The 20,683-nt window shown below is 43.5% G+C and overlaps 1 protein-coding gene across 2 annotated transcripts in view; it reads right to left on the reverse strand.

Moving 5' to 3' along the window:
* The window catches only part of tgs1 (trimethylguanosine synthase 1), a 52,441-nt gene that overhangs the window by 18,219 nt on the left and 13,539 nt on the right, over nucleotides 1-20,683 (reverse strand). For both annotated transcript variants that reach the window (XM_076745925.1, XM_076745924.1), the window contains exons 6-9: nucleotides 8,188-8,706; nucleotides 5,063-5,171; nucleotides 2,226-2,312; nucleotides 877-1,033 (exon numbers count right to left, since the gene is read on the reverse strand). In XM_076745925.1, coding sequence (XP_076602040.1) covers nucleotides 877-1,033; nucleotides 2,226-2,312; nucleotides 5,063-5,171; nucleotides 8,188-8,706 — 872 coding nt within the window. The remainder of the gene's footprint in view (nucleotides 1-876; nucleotides 1,034-2,225; nucleotides 2,313-5,062; nucleotides 5,172-8,187; nucleotides 8,707-20,683) is intronic.

Genomic DNA, 20,683 nt, shown 5'->3' on the forward strand with positions numbered 1-20,683 from the left:
CATATTTGTAGTTAAAGTAACTGAGAAGGTTAAACCTCTCGTTTCAGATTTTTTTTTTCCTCCAAAATAACTGAGCCAGTGGCCCTGAGAGGCAAGGTGAAAAAAAAAAATAATTGCGAGTTATCTCGTACGTACGAGATACTAACTCATACGTACGAGATACTAACTCATACGTACGAGATAAACTTAAACATTGGCCGTTTTATTTTTTTTTTCCACCTTGCCTTTCAGAGCTTCCGTAGCAAATGGCAATATAACAGTTTTAAGTTATACTGTTAATGGACACAGAGAAAAACTTTATGGGGGAAAAATAAAAAACCTTCCAAAGGCTGGGAATTTGAATTTGAATGAAATGGATCAGTGGATTTACACGTTCCAAATTGTTGATGATGCTGCAATTTGATTACTTTTTTTTTTTTTTCTTTTTTTTTAAATACATGGCGATTACATACATACAGTATATTTGACATATTTGTGCCATTTCCACCTCCCCTGTTATCAAAAACATGACTGCATTTAAAATCCACATATCACTGGTGGTGTGATTTGAAGAAATTCAAATAAGATGGTCAGGAGGTTTTCACCGAAAAGTCTGTAATTTGCACTGCACTGTCTCCCAGCTGTTCTGGAAACTACTGGGCATCCACGTTTCATCTCCAATGCCCTGTGTAGTTGGATGTTTACAGGACCCTGCATCTGTCATGTTGGAAATATACTACATGGCACCTTGGATGAGTCCACTCAGATTGCTTAACCAAGTCCATTCCAAGCAATAAGATCAGGACCTCGTTTCAAACAAAAAAACTACCTTCCTCTGTCCCGAGTCTTAAAGGTGGATCAGACAATGTAAAGCCTTCAACACTTTATAGACTGTACCTTGCAGAGGGAGGTGCTGATCCATGGCTGTGTGTTGTCTCCACCTGTCTCTGAGAACCTGGTGTTTTTGTTTATGCTGCAGACTGTTCGCTTAGTCCACCACTTCCTCTGACACTTTTGACCAGCGCTGCCTTTAAAGCTTAACACACTGTCGAACCTGAGATACAAACACAAACACCTCATCCAAAGAGACATTTACTGTGTAAAAACTGTTCCAATGCGTGTTAACACCAGATTTCAAATGCATGCAGTCCATACAATCTTCTCTGTGAAAATAACGCCATGCTTCATGCTTTTTGAGCAAAGAGCAAAACAAATCTCACTTGATCGCTGTCATTTTTTACATTGTACATATATAACCTTAGTTGCCAGGTTATTAGGACCACTTTGATAAAACTACGCCATTACGCCAAAACTAAAAAATGGACAAATGTTCAGTCTCTTAAAACTGTTCAGAGAGGTGTTCATTAAAAAATGTCTGATCAGTTTGTCTGCTATAGTTTGTGCTGCTGCTGAACTGAACAGAAATATGAGGTGTTTCTGATATTTAGTCTACCCTCGTTGATATAAATAGGGTGGGAAAAGAATTAGAAACAGCTCTCAGCATGTTTGGGTCAGAGAGGCATTTTTTTTTTTTTTTTTAAGCTTAGTTAACCAAATGTTCACTACATGGGGCTGTATGGCGTTCTGGCCTCTGTGATTTGGCAGTATATAAATAAAACTGAACTGACCTCAATTGACTACTACTGCCATCCACTGTCATTCTAGTCGGTGTGCTGTTATGGTCTATTTTTGTTAAAAAGGCTCATGTCTCTTAAGACTGAAATTCACCTGTGAATTCATTGATTCATTTTGGAGGAATATATAAGATTTATTGACTATATACATTATTGATTATTAGTTATTGATTATTGTTACACAGATAAATAGATAACTTTCTTATTGAAAGTAAGTAGTGAAAGAGGCAGAGCGAGGGAGCAAGAGAGGGAAAAAAGGCTGTTTTCTTATTACTATTGAGGAAATACAGACACCAAATGGCATCTAATAGTACAGTACATAAATCAAGTACAGCCAGAAACATCTGTTTTGACCTCTTAAGAGATGCAAACATTTCAACATTTTCATATGCTGTAAAACACACAAAAAAAGGATAAACAACTGTAAATAACATCCAAATGTGCTGAAGAATAGACTCCTGGAGGATGCTTCACATTTAACGTACTTCCAGTGGACATTTAAGGCACAACAGAGCTGTGGACCAACTGGAATGCAATGCAGCCAGATCTAGTGGACAAGAGAAAAAAACCCCCACAAAAAACAAAACAGCGGCTTGAACAGACCAGACTTACAGGGGCTCTGGATTGTGTTTCAGTCCAAGTTTACTCCAGGCTTCTTTGGGTGTCAGATTTGGGCTCTCCTCCACATCCAGCTCATGACTTCAGACAAACAGAAAAAAAATATTGCTTTAAGATTTAAACATGATTGTTATTTTCACATCTGCATCTCTTTCTATTTCAGCAGTTTAGCGAGCTGTAAGGAAATGAGAGAAGGAGTGGCATATCACATCCTTCCATCCACCCATCCATCCATGTTAATCCTGATGTCCCTCTCCCCAGCAATGTTTTCCAGTTACTCCTGGTGTATCTGTGACCTAATTTTTCAGTCACTACCCAAAATAAATGACCATAGGTGAGAGTTGGAACATAGATTGACTGAAGAAGCAAAACCTTTCCCTTCCTGCTTATCTCTTTTCACCACAATGGTCCAGTACAACACCCTGTCCATCCAATGCTCTGCTTTGCTCTTTCCACTGCTCAACAATATCCCCAGTCAGTGTCAGCATTTCTCCTCTCCAGCTAAACACAGCTTGAGCCAAGCCCTGAATTCCATTCCTGAGTTAAGTAACTGTTTGACAGAACTTCCTTGAGGCCAACCAAAAGTCCCTCTCCAGATTTTTGCTTTGACCACTGAAGCCGTAACCTGTCTTGGCTTCCGGAGACCCCTGCACCAACCAAGCCCAGACATCCTCCATCTTCTGCTTTACAGCCTTTACAGCAGCCTCCACAACGGAGGCTTTGAGCATGGCCCATTTGGACTCCATGTCCCCATTCTCGCTTTGGATGCCTAAGAATTTCTTCCAGAGGTGTGAGTTGAAGACATTTCAGATGGGAGCCTCCACAAGATGGTCCAAGTTCACTGTCACTACACGAATGAGTTTACCAGATCTATCCGGCAGCCTCTCGAGCCATTTGATCCAATTAACCACAGGTGGTAATCAGTTGACAGCTCTGCTCCTCTCTTCACCCAAGTGTCCAAGACATATGACAGATTTGATGACGCAACCAAAAAGTTGATCATCAATCTTGGCCTAACCCTAACCCTGTTTTTTTTTTTATTAAGACAAAACACAGACAAAACAACCTAAGAACAGTGAGAACATGAGAACATTAACATAACAACTGTATACAGTCCTCTGTTCTACTATTGCTCGACCTATCAGCTGCCTTTGACATGGTTAACCACCAAATCTTCCTCTCCACATTCTCTGAGCTTGGTTTCTCAGGATCTGCTCTCCGCTGGTTTGAGTCCTACCTCTCAGGAAGATCCTTTTGCAGTATCTTGGAGGGGAGAAATGTCCAAATCCCACTGCTTGTCCACAGGGGTACCAAAAGAGTCAGTGCTCGGACCCCTTCTCTTCTCAATATACACCACCGCACTTGGTGCAGTCATCTGCTCACATGGCCTCTCATACCATTCATATGCTGACGATACCCAGCTCCTCCTTTCGTTCCCGCCAAATGACCCCACGGTCTTGGATCGGATATCGGCATGCCTTGCCGATATCTCGGCATGGATGAAGGAACAACACCTTCAGCTTAACCTGTTTAAGACTGAGCTCCTTGTCATCCCAGCCGGTCCCTCTATACAACAACAGATTAGTATCCAGCTTGACACGGGTCTGCTCACTCCTGCAAAATCTGCCAGAAACTTGGGTGTTTTGATCGATGACCAGCTAACCTTTCAAAGAGTATGTGGCCTCTATTGCTCCCAGGGCTCCCAACATGCTCGCTAAAACCTTTACAGATGAAACAGAATGCGGCGGCTCGCCTGGTATTTAACCAGCCCAAACAAGAGCATGTCACTCCGCTGTTCATACCCCCCCACTGGCTCCCAGTTGCTGCCCGCATCAAGTATAAGTCCTTGATGCTTGCATACAAAATTGGCACCAAAACCGCTCCGACCCACCTGAACTCCCTCATTCAGGTTTATGCTCCCTCCCGCTCACTACGCTCTGCCCAAGAATGGCATCTGGTGCTGCCACCTCCAAAAACGAGTTACCAAACTCCATTTGTTCTGCAGAGTCCCTTGTGAACTTTAGAAACAGACTAAAGACCAAGCTCTTTACTGAACACCTTGTTCTTTAAAGAAAAGAAAAAAACTCTATCAACTCTATGCACTTTTTGCACTACTTTGTAGCATCACCTTGTAGCACCTATGTCCAGTTGGACCAGAAAGTTGTGTTTCTTCTTGTTCTCTCCCGTCTAGAACCTTGCTTGTGTTGTATGAAAATCTCATATGTACGTTGCTTTGCATAAAAGCATCTGCCAAATGACAAATTGTACGTTGTAAATGGGTGTGTGTGAATATGTGTGTTTGTGTGTGTGAGTGTGTGTGTGTTCGTGATCTGAACTGTTTCTCAATGGAGTAAATGGATGAAAAAAAAGAAACAGAAAGTATATGAGGGGAGATTAAAAAAAGAAATTAAATTGATAAAAAAAGCAAAGATAAAAAAATTACACCGATGGTACTACTACTCCCAATGCCAATAGTAATAAGACACGGCGAGGTAGGCTGCTGGTTGCTACAGTCACAGCATCTTTCATCCAATTCTCACAAAAAATGACATACATACTGATTATTTACACACTATATACCATAATTATTCTGCTGTTTAACATTCTTTAAGAAATTGTACATATTTTTCACTACATACCCTTCATTTATATGTACACACACACACACACACACACACACATATTCATACACACGTTCGGTGTACACCTGCTGTTTACTGAATGACAATAAAGTCTGTCTATGTCTATGTCTAGATATTTGTGAGGGGGTACAAAGCACACCTTTGTCCATGAGAGAAAACAGATTAAAAAAGCACACAGTGCAATCTGACCTGCGTTTCACTTTAGCATGTCGTCCAGTTGGGGGTTTGTCATCCTCGTCGTCATCTCTATTTGACATTTTATTGCTTGGACTGTCACAGCCAGCAGCATGTTGAGAATCTGAGTCAAAAACATAAAAGATATTTATCAGCACAAGTCACAACAAATACACTATATTACAATCACTATAAGCCTAATATGGGACTTTTGATACAAATATGGCCTGAAAACAGCTGGTGTTAATGTCCAGTGTGTAGGATTTAGTGACATCTAAATGTAGCAGTGAAGCAGTGAAGATGCATATTGCAAACAACTGAATACCCCTTGCCTTACCCTACCCTACCAACGGTGTAGGAGGTCCTACAGTGGCTGCTAAAAAATGTTGACAGGCTCTCTCCAGAGCCAGTGTTTAGTTTGTTCGTTCTGTGCTACTGTAGAACATGGCAGACTCCATGGGAGAGCAACTGCTCCCTCTGTAGATAAAATGGCTTATCTTCAAGTACTGGAACCTCAATTCTTATTTTTAGATCATTATACAGTGATGAAAATATAATTATGAATATTAAATTCCATTCCTGCCATTACGTCCCCTTAAATCCTACACACTGGACCTCTAACTAGATGAGGCATGTGTAATCTGACATTTGAACCACAAATTTTGCAGTTTGGGTCCAACCAAGATTATAACCCAGATTCTAAAAGAAGTATCTCACATACAGTTCTATTCCCAATGGCATCACATCAAGAGAGATTTCATGGATCCTGTGTATCAAGTCTGCACTGAAAGCTTACAAAAAATACAGGCTTGAATGAATAGAGGGCAATGTGAAAAAGGATCTCTCTGTCGAAGACCTGCAGCCAGCACAAGATGTGATCATTCAGTATTGTCAGTCTGCTTCCATTATGGATGAGATGACTGCACTGAAAAGAGGACCTCAGTGAAAAAGAGCAGCCATCTTCACAAACTCTCAGCAGGTTTTTGCGATCTGCATGCCAAGTCAAACAACCGCTTAAGCTCCTAATAAACCATTGTGTGAATCAACCCCAGACATGCTTGTGAGAGCATAAGGCATAGTGAAGGGAGTTACACTCTTGTGTTTGACGCAGAAAAATTGGATTGTTAGAGGAAATACTGGAATCTGAAAGGTCATTTTGAAATGTGTGACCCACAGGAAACTCACCGAGTCGACATGTACACAAGTATTTTTCATTTGTTTGTGGAAAAAATAAAAATGTAATATAATGGAGTCTGAATGAGAAAGGAAAATACAATCCCAATACACAAAAGTTGGGACGTTGTGTGAAAACAAACATAAAATGAAGAATACAATAATTGGCAGACAAATTGTTCCTGAGTCCATGTAGTACTAGCCTTGGATTATACTTGTTTGTAATGTGTTGCTGACATCTAATTCAGAATAACCCAATATTTACAAAAATCTATGAAGCTAATGAGGTAACAAAAAATAAATATATTCTCTTTGTAGTGGTTTCGATTAAGCATATGTTAAAAAGGATTGGGAGTTATCACATTCTGTCTTATGCTTTATATAGTGTCCCAACATTTTGGGATTTGGGATTGTAAACCTGCTTCAACATAAAAGCCTGGACCCCTCTGACCTTGGCCTATTTGAGAATTACTATATGTTCTTTTAGAGAAAACGTGTCTAACAAGATTTACATTGTATATGGCAGCATAGCCTAATATTTTTAAGCTATGCTTGAGATATTATTTATAATATCTATAATATATAATATTTATTTCGTATTGTTCAGCCCTGCCATTAATACAGGAGTCCTTCAAGGATGTGTCCATGTATAAACGACTGTGGCCATGTCTGAGTCCACCGCCATCAAAGTTTGTTGATGGTGCAATTATGGTGGGCTGATCTTACATAACAAAGAGAACGCCTAGAGAAAGTGCACCCGGAGAACTGGATGCAGAATAACAAGCTCACTGTGAATGTCAACAAGACTAAGGGGTCTGAGAGTGGGAAGAACAAGGAAGGGTTCAACAGGACCAGCTTCAGATAACTTTGTGTCTACATCACACAGGGCTCATCAGTGTCTCTACCACCTCAAGCCTGAAATACTGGTAAGAGCACCAAGAGGGAATACCTTGACCTTCAGAGGGTGGTGCAGTTAGTTGAACGCACCATCAGATGTCAACGGTCAGACAAGATATTTACACCAGCAGATGATGGACAGGGCAAACAACTGACACTTCTCCCTGCTGTGGTAAGGGAGGTGCTACTGCTGCCTGAAGGCCAAAATGAAGAGGATGAGGGGGAGTTTCTTCCCTTAGGCCATTCAGGTCCTGAACCTGAGACTTTACACATAATTTATAATTCATTCCTGTTATAGTGATGTCATTATCATCCCTCATTTTGCATATATTAGAATGCATGTTGTTGTCTAGTTATTTCTGAAACTTACTGATTTACTGTTGAATTTTTCTGAAATTCATAAATCAGCTAATTGAAACTCATAACTGTTCTATTGTTTCATGCTTTAATTATTCTTTTTAACCCTATTTGTTAGATGCACTCTGGGGTTAGGCATTTAAGCCTGTGTCTAAACCAAATCAGACGCATTTTTTACTTGCACGTCTCACTCAGCTATGTTCTCATTTTAATCTCTCTCTCTGCTCAGCTCTCTGCACCGGCCATGCACAGGCTTGCATCTCAGGGGTGTAAGCACGATCTTTAGCATTTATTAATTCTTCAAATCTACTTTTCGAAAATACGCATTTTAAACATGACATTGATGCCCCCTAAAATGGCACTGAATAAATGCATTTATTTACATTTTGCTGTCCATGATGCACAAAATCTGCAAATGTAACTATTTAAATTCAAATTTAACTAATTTATTTAAAGTTATGACTATATACTGTATGTATGCTAAAATAGAAAAAATAACCTACTTCGCTGTCAGTCATATACACCAATGTTAAAAAACAGGTCAGGAATACACTGTACTGTGTATGAATGTGTATGTGACAATACACTTCATTTGATATATCCTATTAAAAAACGACACAATAACATTTTGTGTTAAATCATGGAAGACAAAGTAATTGTAGCAATGTTGATGAGTGCACTATTGTTATTGAAACCCAAACACAAGTTATTACCTGTATGCTCAGCTGTGTTCTGCAGTGAGGAGGCAGCAGGTTTCTTGCAATCATTTCCACCATCAGAGGGATCATCAGAACCACAGAGCTCTCTGACATCAGCCACATTCATACATTGTCTGTCTGCCACAGAGCCCCCACCTGCTTCTAATGTGCAGTTCTGTCCAAACAGATGATTCAAAACCTTAATGCCACCACTCTGTTGGCTCTCAGCTCCAGTTTCTTCACCTCTCCATGTCTTTGGGCGTGTCTCTATGCCTCTGTCCACAACCCCTGCTGCTTTTCCTCCAGTGTTCCCTTCCCAGACGGACTGGTCAGTAGTCCAGCCCTGGGACGCCCAGTACGAGTATTGCTCCCAGTAGGAGTAGTAGGTCTCAGCAGCATGTTCGTCCCAGGCAGCCTTTGTGTCTGGGTCATCCCAATGGGCATTTACTGTTCCTGGATCTTTGGCAGACAGCAGATCAGTCTCTGGATGTTTCTCCAGCCAGCTACTCCACAGCAGAGCTTCACCCTGTTGAGCTTCAGGAAATACACGTGAAATGAACAAAAATGAAAAATCAGTATTTAATAAGTGAGGCATCAGATGGTTTGTTCTGACTTTAATCCCATGTTCAATCACCTCATATCATGAGTTCAATTCTTTGGTCCCACGATGACAATTGTGCGACATAAAAATACCAGAAAAAGGTGTTTTGTGGAAATTAAATTGATTTAATTCATTGTGCATAAGAAATAATAATTTCCTAGTATGTCTATTATGGTGTTCTGTAAGAGAGACTGTGTATTGAATATTTCCACAGCAGCGACAAAGCAGTTTATTGAGACCCGAGACCAGCATGTAAAAATGACAGAACATTTCCATACACGAATGATGCAAAACAAGACACTATATTAGTTTTCTGTCCATATGAGTCAACTGATTTTTCATTTTTAATTGGCTTAATATATAACATTGCAATAAAAATTGCCTAAAATGCCAATTCAAGATATACCCAAAGTAAACTGAACTTTGTTCAGGTAACACAACTTCTATCCCCAGCTGTCTGTCTGTCTGTCTGTCTCAGACAGAACGTTGCCCAGTCGAACAAACTGTGGTCTCTCTGTCAGGTAGTCAGTAAACCAGGAGAGAGTGGGCATGTTGACTCCCATCACTCGCAGCTTCTCACCCAGGAGGAGCAGCTGGATGGCAGAGAACACCCTGCATGAGTCTTCCCTCCATGCTGCATGTATTAAAGAGACCTGATTCATTACACCAAATCTGTAATTCTTCAGAGAATTAGCAACTCTCAATGATCAACAGGGAGAATTTTCCTTACACTTCCACACCCAGATGGGGTTGGTAGGTTAACTGTAGAGGGTCCAGTGATGATTTCACCTGCGGTTGGAGGTGGGCCAGGACCAGCCTCTCCAGGAACTTCACCATGAATGTTGTAAGGCCAACGTGTCGGTAGTTGTTAAGGCCAGATGGAGACTTCCTCTTCGGAACAGGAACTAGGCAGGATGTCTTCCACAGCACTGGGACTCTCTGCAGGCTCAGGCTCAGGTTGAAGAGGTGTCCCAGGATCATGGACAGCTGGCTGGCACAAGTCTTCAAGACTCTGGAACTAATGCTGTCAGGGCCAGCAGCCTTGCCCTGGTGCAGCATCTCAGGCAGGGGATGGTGCTAGTCGAGGGGGTGATGTGGGGGGTTGGTAGGGGATGTGGGAGTTGAGTCCGAGGGAGGGATCACCAGGGAGGTCGAGGGTTGGAGAGGAAAAGCTTGGGCAGAGGGGGTTACTTGTGGACAGTGGTGAGGTGTGAGGGGGCGGGGGAATGCGAGGGCACTCCTGGCTGTGAGCTAAACCTGTTGAACTCATTGGCCCTCTTGAGGCTGCCGGCTGCTGGACTGTCTCTTGCCTTGAGCCCCGTGATCTCCTTCATTCCTGTCCACACATCCTTCACTCTGTTCAGCTGGAGTTTGCCCTCCAGCTTCCTCCTGTAAGCATCTCTGCTGTGTCTCAGCTTCTCCCTCAGCTCGTGCTGAACACTCCTGACTTCTTTTTTGTCCCCTGACCTGAAGGCTTGTTTCTTCCTATTCAGCAGACTTTTCAGGTCACTGGTGATCAAGGGCTTGTTGATGGAAAAGCAGCATACAGTCTGGGTTGCCAGTACGGTCTGTTCATAGAATTTGATTTACTCTGTGATATACTCCCTCCGGGTGTTGATGTCCTCCCCATGTGGCTCACACAACACATCCCGGTCTGTTGCCTCAAAGCAGTCCTGCAGTGACTCATTAGCCTTCTGAGTCCATCTCCTCACTGTCCTCATGGACGCAGGCTGCCTCTGGACAAGAGGGACATACTGAGGTGTTAACAGCACCAGGCTGTGATCAGAGCGTGAAGCTGGGGAAACACCTCTCCGACGCTAAGACCATCAGCACCGGATCCCCCCAGGGCTGTGTTCTTTCTCCTCTGCTCTTCTCCCTGTACACGAACAGCTGCACCTCCAGTCACCAGTCTGTCAAGCTTCTGAAGTTTGCGGACGACACCACCCTCATCAGACTCATCTCTGATGGCGACGAGTCCGCCTACAGGTGGGAGGTTGACCATCTGGTGACCTGGTGCAATCAGAACAACCTGGAGCTAAATGCTCTAAAGACAGTGGAGATGGTTGTGGACCACAGGAAGAACTCAGCCTCACCCGCCCCCATTACCCTCTGTGACTCCACTATTGACACTGTGGAGTCTTTCCGCTTCCTGGGAACTATCATCTCCCAGGACCTCAAGTGGGAGCCGAACATCAGCTCCCTCATCAGGAAAGCACAGCAGAGGATGTACTTCCTACGGCAGCTGAAGAAATTCAGCCTGCCAAAGACAATGATGGTGCACTTCTACACAGCCATCATCGAGCCCATCCTCACCTCCTCCATCACCATCTGGTACGCTGCTGCCACCGCCAAGGACAAGGGCAGACTGCAGCGTGTCATTCGGTCTGCAGAGAAGGTGATTGGCTGCAATCTCCCATCTCTTCAGGACCTGTACGCCTCCAGGACCCTGAGGCGTGCAGAAAAGATTGTGGCTGATCCCTCTCACCCCGGACACAAACTCTTTGAGCCACTCCCCTCTGGCAGGAGGCTGCGGTGCATCAGGACCAAAACCTCACGCCACAAGAACAGTTTTTTCCCGTCTGCTGTCAGCCTTACCAACAAGGCCCGGAACCCCCCCTGACACCCCTCACATTCCATCTCGGACTCATTCTGTCACATTGACTGATATAAATATAACTATGCGTTACATTAACGCTCAACTTGGACTTCTTTCTGAAAAACAGTACTGTGTTTCCGGTAAATAGCAACAACAAAAACAGACTTGTGTATATATATTTAAATTGTTATATTTTATGCTCTTATTTTAGTAGATGTGTCATATTTTAGTAGATGTGTCATGCACCAATTTCACCAGAAAAAATTCCTCGTATGTGTAAAAGCGTACTTGGCAATAAAGCTTTTTCTGATTCTGATTCTGAGCTGTCTGGCGGGGAAGGGCTGTGGCACTGTATGCATCCTTTGCATAAGTATACAGTAGGTCCAGTGTGGTGTTGTCTCTGGTGAGGCAGTTAATAAACTACTGGAATGTTGGCAGAGTTTTGTCCAAAGAATGACTACAAATGCGTTTGGTTGCTGCTTTTGTAGCTCCGCTACAGTGGAGTGGATGATGTCAAATGCTACTTCCCTGTTAGCCTTGGGAGGGATGTAAATAGTAATCACAATGGCAGACGTGAACTCCTGAGGCAAATAATAAGGCCGCATCCCCACAGCTAGGAGCTCAATGTCCGGGCTACAGGAACGTTCCTTAATGGTAACATGTCTGGGATTGCACTACTTCTCATTCAAATAGCGCAATCCCCCCTACCTTCATCTTACCGCCCTGAGCTACATCTATGTCTGGCCACACAGCTGAAGCCAGGTACCTCCACGCCCCACGCTCTGGGATGTCTGAGAGAAGCCATGGCTCGGTAAAGGCCATTAGGCTACACTGTCGGTATTCCCACTGAGTTTTGACCAGTGGCACCAGCTTGTCTGTCTTATTTGCCAAGGACCTGACATTCCCTGTGATGATCACCTGAGCAAACAGTCTGTATCTCCATTCCTTGACCCTCCGTTTGGCTCCAGCTCTGCAGCCCCGATGTTGCCTCTTCAGCTCATCCGGGACTACAATCCTCTGTCTGGGTGGCAGTGTGGGTTTACACAATGCAATCAGCTGCTTGCGTGTGCAGACAATGCCCCCACTCTACTTTGTATGGCCTACTGTTACGAAGATTGCAAAAAGTAACAGGAGGGCCACCAAAAAAGTTGTAAAACTGCACAGAAACATCGCAACACAGTTACCAAAAGCAGTTAAAAGATAGAATTAAAAAGAACGGAAAAAACACACTAAACGAACAAAAATGAATGAAAACAACGGAGCTACTGCAACAGGCAGCCACCTAATACAGCGCCAAATTGCTAAATGTCATGTTTCTTAGACACATGACCTCCAAGACTGACGTAAAACTTTCTCCTGTTTATGTATGTTTTAAACCAGTTGAACACACAGTCTGAAAGACCAATCAACTGTTCCGTGTCAAATGCTGCACTTAGGTCTAATAGGACAACAATTGAGAACTTATTTTCATCAGAATTTAGTCTAAGGACACTGATCATTTAGTCAGAGCAGTTTCAGTGCTGTTTTATGTTCTGACGCCTGACTGAAATTCCTCCAGGATGTTATTTTCTTTAAGAAAGAAGTTAATGTGTACCGAAACTATATCCAGTACAACCAGTAACTATTCCAGTATCTTACTGATGAATGGAATGTTGCATATCAACCAAGAGTTGGTTGGGTTTCTTTATAATGGTTTTAGAATCAGAATCAGAATCAGAAAAGGCTTTACTGCCAAGTACGCTTTTACACATACGAGGAATTTGTTCTGGTGAAATTGGTGCATGACACATCTACTAAAATAAGAGCATAAAATATAACAATTTAAATATATATACACAAGACTGTTTTTTGTTGTTTGCTATTTTCCGGAAACACAGTCTGTTTTTCAGAAAGAAGTCCAAGTTGAGTGTTAATGTAATGCATAGAGTAGTATTTATATCAATGTGACAAAATGAGTCCGAGGTGGAATGTGAAGAGTGTCAGGGGGCCTTGTTGGTAAGGCTGACAGCAGACGGGAAAAAAACTGTTCTTGTGGCGTGAGGTTTTGACTGTTTCCTGTCAGACAGGAAGTCTGTAATCCACCTGCAGGTGGAGTCAGGCACGCTCAGCTGGGAGAGCTTCTCCTGAAGCAGAGTTGGGATGATGGTGTTGAAGGCAGAGCTGAAATCCACAAACAGGATCCTAGCGTAGGTTCCTGCGGAGTCCAGGCGCTGGAGGATGAAGTGGAGGGCCAAGGTGACTGCATCGTCTACAGACCTGTTGGCTCTGTATGCAAACTGCATGTGGTCCAGGAGAGGGTCAGTGATGTCTCTGAGGTGTGAGAGCACAAGGCGCTCAAAGGACTTCATGACCACAGAGGTCAGGGCGACGGGTCTGAAGTCATTAAGTCCTGTGGTCCTTGGCTTCTTGGGAACAGGGATGGTGGTTGAAGACTTGAAGCAGGCTGGCACGTGACATGTCTCCAATGAGGTGTTAAAAATGTCTGTGAACACTGGAGACAGCGTCCTTCGGGAGTTGGTCTTTCGGCATAGTTTTGCGCTTAAAAATCACCAACGGGGGAAGCTTTTTTCCAGATGCGGTGCAGCCCAGGACACAGGTGAAATGTGTCCTCTCGTGTCCGGTGGTTTTCACCGTAATGGATGATGCACCTGTCTTGTTTACAGTCCTGGTCAGAAGCAGGTCAAACGTCAAAGGCACTTCATCCATATTTATGATGTTGTCTGGTCCGATGGAGTTCTCCGCGATCTTTGTCTCAATGAATTTGTGGAAGTTTGTAACTTGTGAGCAGAGGTCGAGTCTGTTGACGTCCCTTTCATGGATGGAAAGAGTCGTCACTGAGGTGGGGGGGGGGGCTTTAAGGTGGGCATTGGTGGAGGTGACTGGAGCTGGAGCTGTTCAGAGGTGTCGTGGGGGATGGTTGCTGGACTGTCCCTTTGTCTTTCAAAGTGGCAGTAGAACTGGTTCAGGTCGTTGGCTAGGCGTCGATCGTTGATGGAGTGGGGGGCTTTAGGCTTGTAGTTAGTGATCTGACTGAGCCCTTTCCAGACAGACGCAGAGTCGTTAGCTGAGAACTGGTGTTGGAGCTTCTCAGAGTACAGCCGTTTAGCCTCTTTCACCGCCTTGCTAAACTTGTACTTCGACTCTTTGAATCTGTCTTTGTCCCCACTCCTGAAGGCCTCTTTCTTTGCCAACCTTAGCTGCCTGAGTTGGGCTGTGAACCAGGGTTTGTCATTGTTGTAACTCACTCTGGTGCATGATGGAACACAGCAGTCCTCACAGAAGATGATGTAGGACGTCACAGTCTCCGTGTACTCATCCAGACTGTTGGTAGCAGTCCTGAACACATCCCAGTCCGTAGAGTCCAAACACGCCTGGACATCCTCCACAGCCTCGCTGGTCCACTTCCTTGATGTCCTCACTACAGGTTTGCAGAGCTTTAGTCTCTGCCTGTACACAGGAATCAGGTGTACCATGACGTGGTCAGAGTGGCCCAGTGCAGCATGGGGGACGGCGTGATACAACTGCTGTCTTAAATGCATCTGGGAAGATGCCTGTTTGTTGAGATGTATTTATTGTCTTCAGGACATGACTTGAAACACTGTCAAAAACCCACTACAGGGTCAAAAATGAGGTGGATAAGTTAGACTCAATGACAGTCTTGCAGAGGTCAGTTAATGTAATGCAGGAGAATTTCCCCATGGTTACATCTTTTTTATTTTTTTTAATGGGTATGCTGAGATCATGTGTGTTCACATCAGCAGTAAAGTTGGCTCTAATTTAAGTAAATTTGTTATTGAAGAACGATGCAGGTTCTTCACAATTTGATGCAGAGAATGGATGGATGTGGGCAGAGTTTAGTAGCAGGATAATAATGAAGAATAATATTCTGGAGTTCCAAGCATTCTCTGTAATAATCTTAGTAATCCTGTATTGCCAGATATATTGCTTTATTATAGACAGTCATCACTTCTTTGTATATATTACAGTGAACCGTGGGGACGGTTTTCCTGCATTTACTTTAGGCTGCAAGACAAATTCTCTTAATCCTGTTACACTGCTACTGTTTAACCCTGGAGAGATTCAGACAGTCAACCTCTTCTTAAGCTTTAGTGGAGCAACAGTATTTGAAGCAGATGACATGGGATTGTTGAAATGTTCAATAATGTAATTTAAAGAACAGTCATAGGTGTGTGACTCAAATGATCTTGTAATATTACACAAGTCTGCTTCAGCCTTGCCATCAAGGAATCTCTTTTGAACCAAACATTCCATGTTGGTTGAGTTCAAAGCTGTCCAGTAAATTCACAAGCTCTACAGCTTTGGAGTCATTCTTTGTGTTGATATGAGTATTTACGTCTCTATTCAGTATTAATTTGTTATACCAAGTCCAATCAGCTTCCTGCATAAACACTGATGAATATCTTGGTGCTGATACTATGTAATAAGATATGATAAGATAAGACTTTATTGATCCTACACCGGGGTAATTTAGTCATTACAGCCAGCAGGTTACAAAAAGCAAGCACAGTGGCATAAAGAGGTCAAAATAAAAATAGAAAAGTTTACAAGATACAGAATAGAAAAAACAACTATGTCTATGTACCGTATTTTCCGGACTATATGCCGCTACTTTTTTCCCACGCTTTGAACCATGCGGCTTATGCAAAGATGCGGCTTTTCTGTGGTTTTTTCTTCACCGCTAGGGGCGATTTTAGCAGGAAGTGCAAAAACGAGACAGGTGGAAAGTCAAAGTGCGAAGAAGAAAGTGCTCATTTTTATTTAGCACAAGCACATGCAAGCAGAAGGCACGACGGAGAAATTATTTTCAAACCCTCACACTCAACTCTCATCCTTACCCCCTCATCATGGAAAGCGTACGAAGAAGTTCATATGATGCCGCTTTTAAGTTGAAGGCCATCGATCTGGCTGTACAGGAAGGGAATAGAGCTGCTGCACGTAAGCTTGGTGTGAATGAATCCATGGTTTGGCGCTGGAGACGGCAGCGGGAAGAACTCATTCAATGCCAAAAGAGCAGAGAGGCTTTCCGAGGACTTAAAAGCAGGTGGCCCGAACTGGAAAATGTCCTTGAGAACTGGGTTAACACTCAGAGAGCAGGCGGCTGAGGTGTATCCATCGTGCAGATGCGACTGAAAGCCAAAACAATCGCCCGCGAATTGAATATTGAAGATTTCAGTGGAGGACCGTCATGGTGCTTCAGATTTATGAGAAGAAAGAGCCTGTCCATCAGGGCGCGGACGACTCTCTGTCAGCAACTCCCCCCGGACTACGAGGAAAAAGTTACAAACTTCCACAAATTCATTGAGACAAAGATCGCGGAGAACTCCATCGGACCAGACAACATCATAAATATGGATGAAGTGCCTTTGACGTTTGACCTGCTTCTGACCAGGACTGTAAACAAGACAGGTGCATCATCCATTACGGTGAAAACCACCGGACACGAGAGGACACATTTCACCTGTGTCCTGGGCTGCACCGCATCTGGAAAAAAGCTTCCCCCGATGGTGATTTTTAAGCGCAAAACTATGCCGAAAGACCAACTCCCGAAGGACATTGTGGTTAAAGTCATTCAGAAAGGATGGATGCTAGAGAGTCTAATGAAAGACTGGTTAACGGAGTGCTACGGGAAGCGCCCGGGAGGATTTTTTCACCGGAAAAAAGCTGCTTGTTTTGGACAGTATGAGAGCCCACATCACCGATTCAGTGAAAGCAGCCATCAAGAGAACCAACTCAATTCCAGCTGTGATTCCTGGAGGTGCAACAAAGTATTTGCAGCCCCTCGACATCAGTGTGAATCGAGCATTTAAAGCAGCACTCTGGGGTGAATGGGAGGCTTGGATGACTAGCGGCGAGAAATCCTTCACAAAAACTGGCCGCATGCGAAGAGCATCCTTTTCTGAGGTCTGTCAGTGGATCCTAACAGCTTGGAGCAGCGTGAAGGAATCCACCATCACCAACGGGTTCCGAAAGGCCGGCCTGCTGCGTGAAGAGGGCACCGCAGCTTCAGAGGCAGCTTTACCCCAGGATGACAGCGACACGGAGAGCAACACTGACACAGAGACAGAAAAGGTATGCGACGAAGCTCTTTTGAGGCTTTTCATTTCCGACACTGAAGAAGATGACTTCAGTGGTTTCAGTGCGCAGGAGGAAGATGAATAAAGCCATCAATAACTTTTCTGTTTTGTTTGATCAGCACTTTTGCTGCTGTGTTACATTCACCGTTCGGCAACTACCGGTAATCAGTTCAGTTATGTAAATAAACAAGTAAGAAAACTTTTGGTTTACCGTTAAATCTATCTAATATATTTCTATCTATCCAATATATATCTCATTTCACAACCTAGATATCGGTGGCTTATAGCCCGGTGCGGCTTATAGCCCGGTGCAGCTTATATATGTACATTTCCATTTTTTTTTTTAAAACTTAGTGGGTGCGGCTTATATTGAGGTGCGCTCTATAGTCCGGAAAATACGGTATATTTGTACAGATTATTAAAAAATAGTAAATGCCAAAGAATCCTTCTCCTTCTCCTCCTCCTCTGGTAGCTGGTTTCTGTCTGGGCTCGTGATTTTCCCATCTTGTTTTCTGTATTTATTTTACTTTCCTTAAACTTGAAAGTTTTAATTTTTGGCTGAATTGGACATCTAAAGACATATTTTATGGACAAATATTTAAAAGTTGTGGATGACCTTGCGACTTCTGATATTTCACGGATACACTCTACTCTGGTCTACTGACAGAAAAAGCCTGCTACGGCCTACCAACAGAAAAAGCCTGCTGGCAGCTAAAGCTAACTAACTAGCACCAAGATGCCTCCTTTCTCCACAGATGACCTCTACAAACTTCTGCAGCAGGTTGCAGTGTTGGAAACTAAAGTTCAGCGTCTGGAAATAAACGCAGAACTGAACGGACCTTGTGGAAATGACAGCACTTTGCCACTGACTCAAAACAGTGGACTGGAGAATGCTAACATCCAGCTAATTAGCTCTGATACAGCTGCCACGAAACTAAAGGGCTGTGTACCGGGTAATAAATCTGCCAGTATTAGTCCTCCCTGGAATGCTCTCGGGGCAAAGCCCAAGAGTAAATCAGCTGATATGGGGAGACGTCCAACAGGTAGAACCCAGCGCCCAGAGATCTGTGATGCGACAGGCTAGCCTGTGTTATCATCCTCCTCAACACCTGTGCAGAGTAAGACACAGCTGTGGATAAAAGCTAAAGGGAAGATGAGCAACAAAGCTCCCAAACCAGCTAGTGTGCAGTTACAAAATCAGTTTGCTCCACTACTGCAGGACTCTGGATCTCCAACTGAAAACCTGGATAACTCCTCGGACTCACAGAGAGGGGTAAGGCCTGACAGGAAGTTAGAAGCTAGAAAGCTACAAGGAAAGCTACTGACTGGTCCTGAGACCCTGGTTGTTGGTGATTCTGCTATTAAAGACGTGGGAAGCATGTACAGCAGAAACATGAAAGTATTGTGCTTTCCTGATGATACGGTCTCCAACATGACCGACAGAATCCTCAGTATTGTTGCAGAAATTCCAACTTTGAAATACCTTGTACTGCACACAGGGGCAAATGATATTGTGAAACGACAATCTGAAGTGCTCAAATGAGATTTAGATAAACTGCTAAATGCAGTGAGCTCTCTGAATGCTGAGGTCTTCTTCAGTGGGCCTTTACTACCAGTCAGAGGAGGAGGAGAGAGATTCAGCAGATTATTGGCAGTAAACAGATGGCTTTCAACTGCATGTGATGTCCACTCGGTGCATTTTATTGACAATTTCAACTTTTTCTGGGACCGCAGACATTTTTTCCAAAGGAGACGGACTTTCCCTAAACAAGTCAGGAGTAAAACTTTTTGCCTCCAACCTATCTTTCTTCCTGCGTAACGCTGTTCCCATTCCCAAGGACAAGAGACAAGAGGAATCCAAACAAATGCAGCAAACACCAAAACATGAAGGAGAACCAACTCTCCCCCCACCTGTATGCTCTAACCATGAAGGATGCCAGAGCAAAAAAGGGGATGCCTCATGTCCTCCACCAGGGGCCACTGCTCATGAGGATTCACCGACTCTAACCACTAAAACTCCACCTAGGTCACCATCTCCAACCACTAAAACTCCACCTAGGTCACCATCTCCAACTGCCCAAACTCCATCTAGCTCATCATCTTCACTGGGTATCCCATCACCCTCCTCCCCCCTGCTGGAGTTTACTGACCAAATGAACAAACTTGTCAGCGCTGGTATCAGACTTACTCCTCGCCCATCTGGGATCCTGTCCCCCCAAATTCCACCCCGCCCCCTCCACCACCACAGTGCCGACGGGCACCTCCTCCACCCCTTCCACGGCTTGATCTGAACCTACTCCAGTCCCCTAGTAAGAGCCCAGCACAGCCACCTATTTGTGTTGGTAACTGATGTGTTCCGGGTCCAGCTTTTAAGGCAAATGTTATGCCTGACTTTTCCAAGGAAAAGCCAGGGCCCATTGTGCCGGAAGCTTCATTGATTCATGTCTCAATAGGTAGGAGGAGAAGATCGGCCCATCTCTCCAGAAACATCACATCATTGAATTTAACATGTATTCCACGTCAGCCACAGTATGTTCTAAAACATGGGGATGTTGGACTTTTTAGCACATTTAAGTTAGCTCTTTTAAATGTTAGGTCTTTGGCAGGCAAATCACTCTTAATCAATGACTTTATCATCAAGCACAAGCTTGATTTTATGTTTTTAACTGAAACTTGGTTAGGACAAGATAACGGTGCAGCAGTTCTCAATGAGTCAGCCCCTCCAAATTTCAGTTTCATAAGTGAAGTAAGAATGCATAAGAGAGGAGGTGGAGTCGCCATTTTGTTTAATGATAGCATTCAATTCAGTAGAGTCTCTTATGTTTGCCAATCTACTGTCTGTTGTTTGTATTGATTTTGACTGTGTTGTGTTAGTGGGTGACTTCAACATTCATGTTGATAATCTCAAAGATGGATGTGCTAAAGAACTTTTAAACATCCTGGATCATTTTGGCCTATCTCAGCACGTAACACATTCAACACATAACAAAGGGCATATATTAGATTTGGTTATTTCCAAAGAGCTTAATATCTCTGAGGTTGTGGTGACGGATGTTGCTCTTTCTGATCATTACTGTGTGTCATTTAAAATGGCCACACCTGCCATTCTTAACAAAAGAGGAACAGAGGTAATCAAAAAGCGTTATATTAATGATAATACCTGTGCAGTCTTCACTCAGTCTTTTACACCATCACCAACACTGCCCTCAGCTTCAACTG

Source organism: Chaetodon auriga, chromosome 12 (assembly GCF_051107435.1).
Source record: "Chaetodon auriga isolate fChaAug3 chromosome 12, fChaAug3.hap1, whole genome shotgun sequence".
NCBI classification, from domain to species: domain Eukaryota; kingdom Metazoa; phylum Chordata; class Actinopteri; order Chaetodontiformes; family Chaetodontidae; genus Chaetodon; species Chaetodon auriga.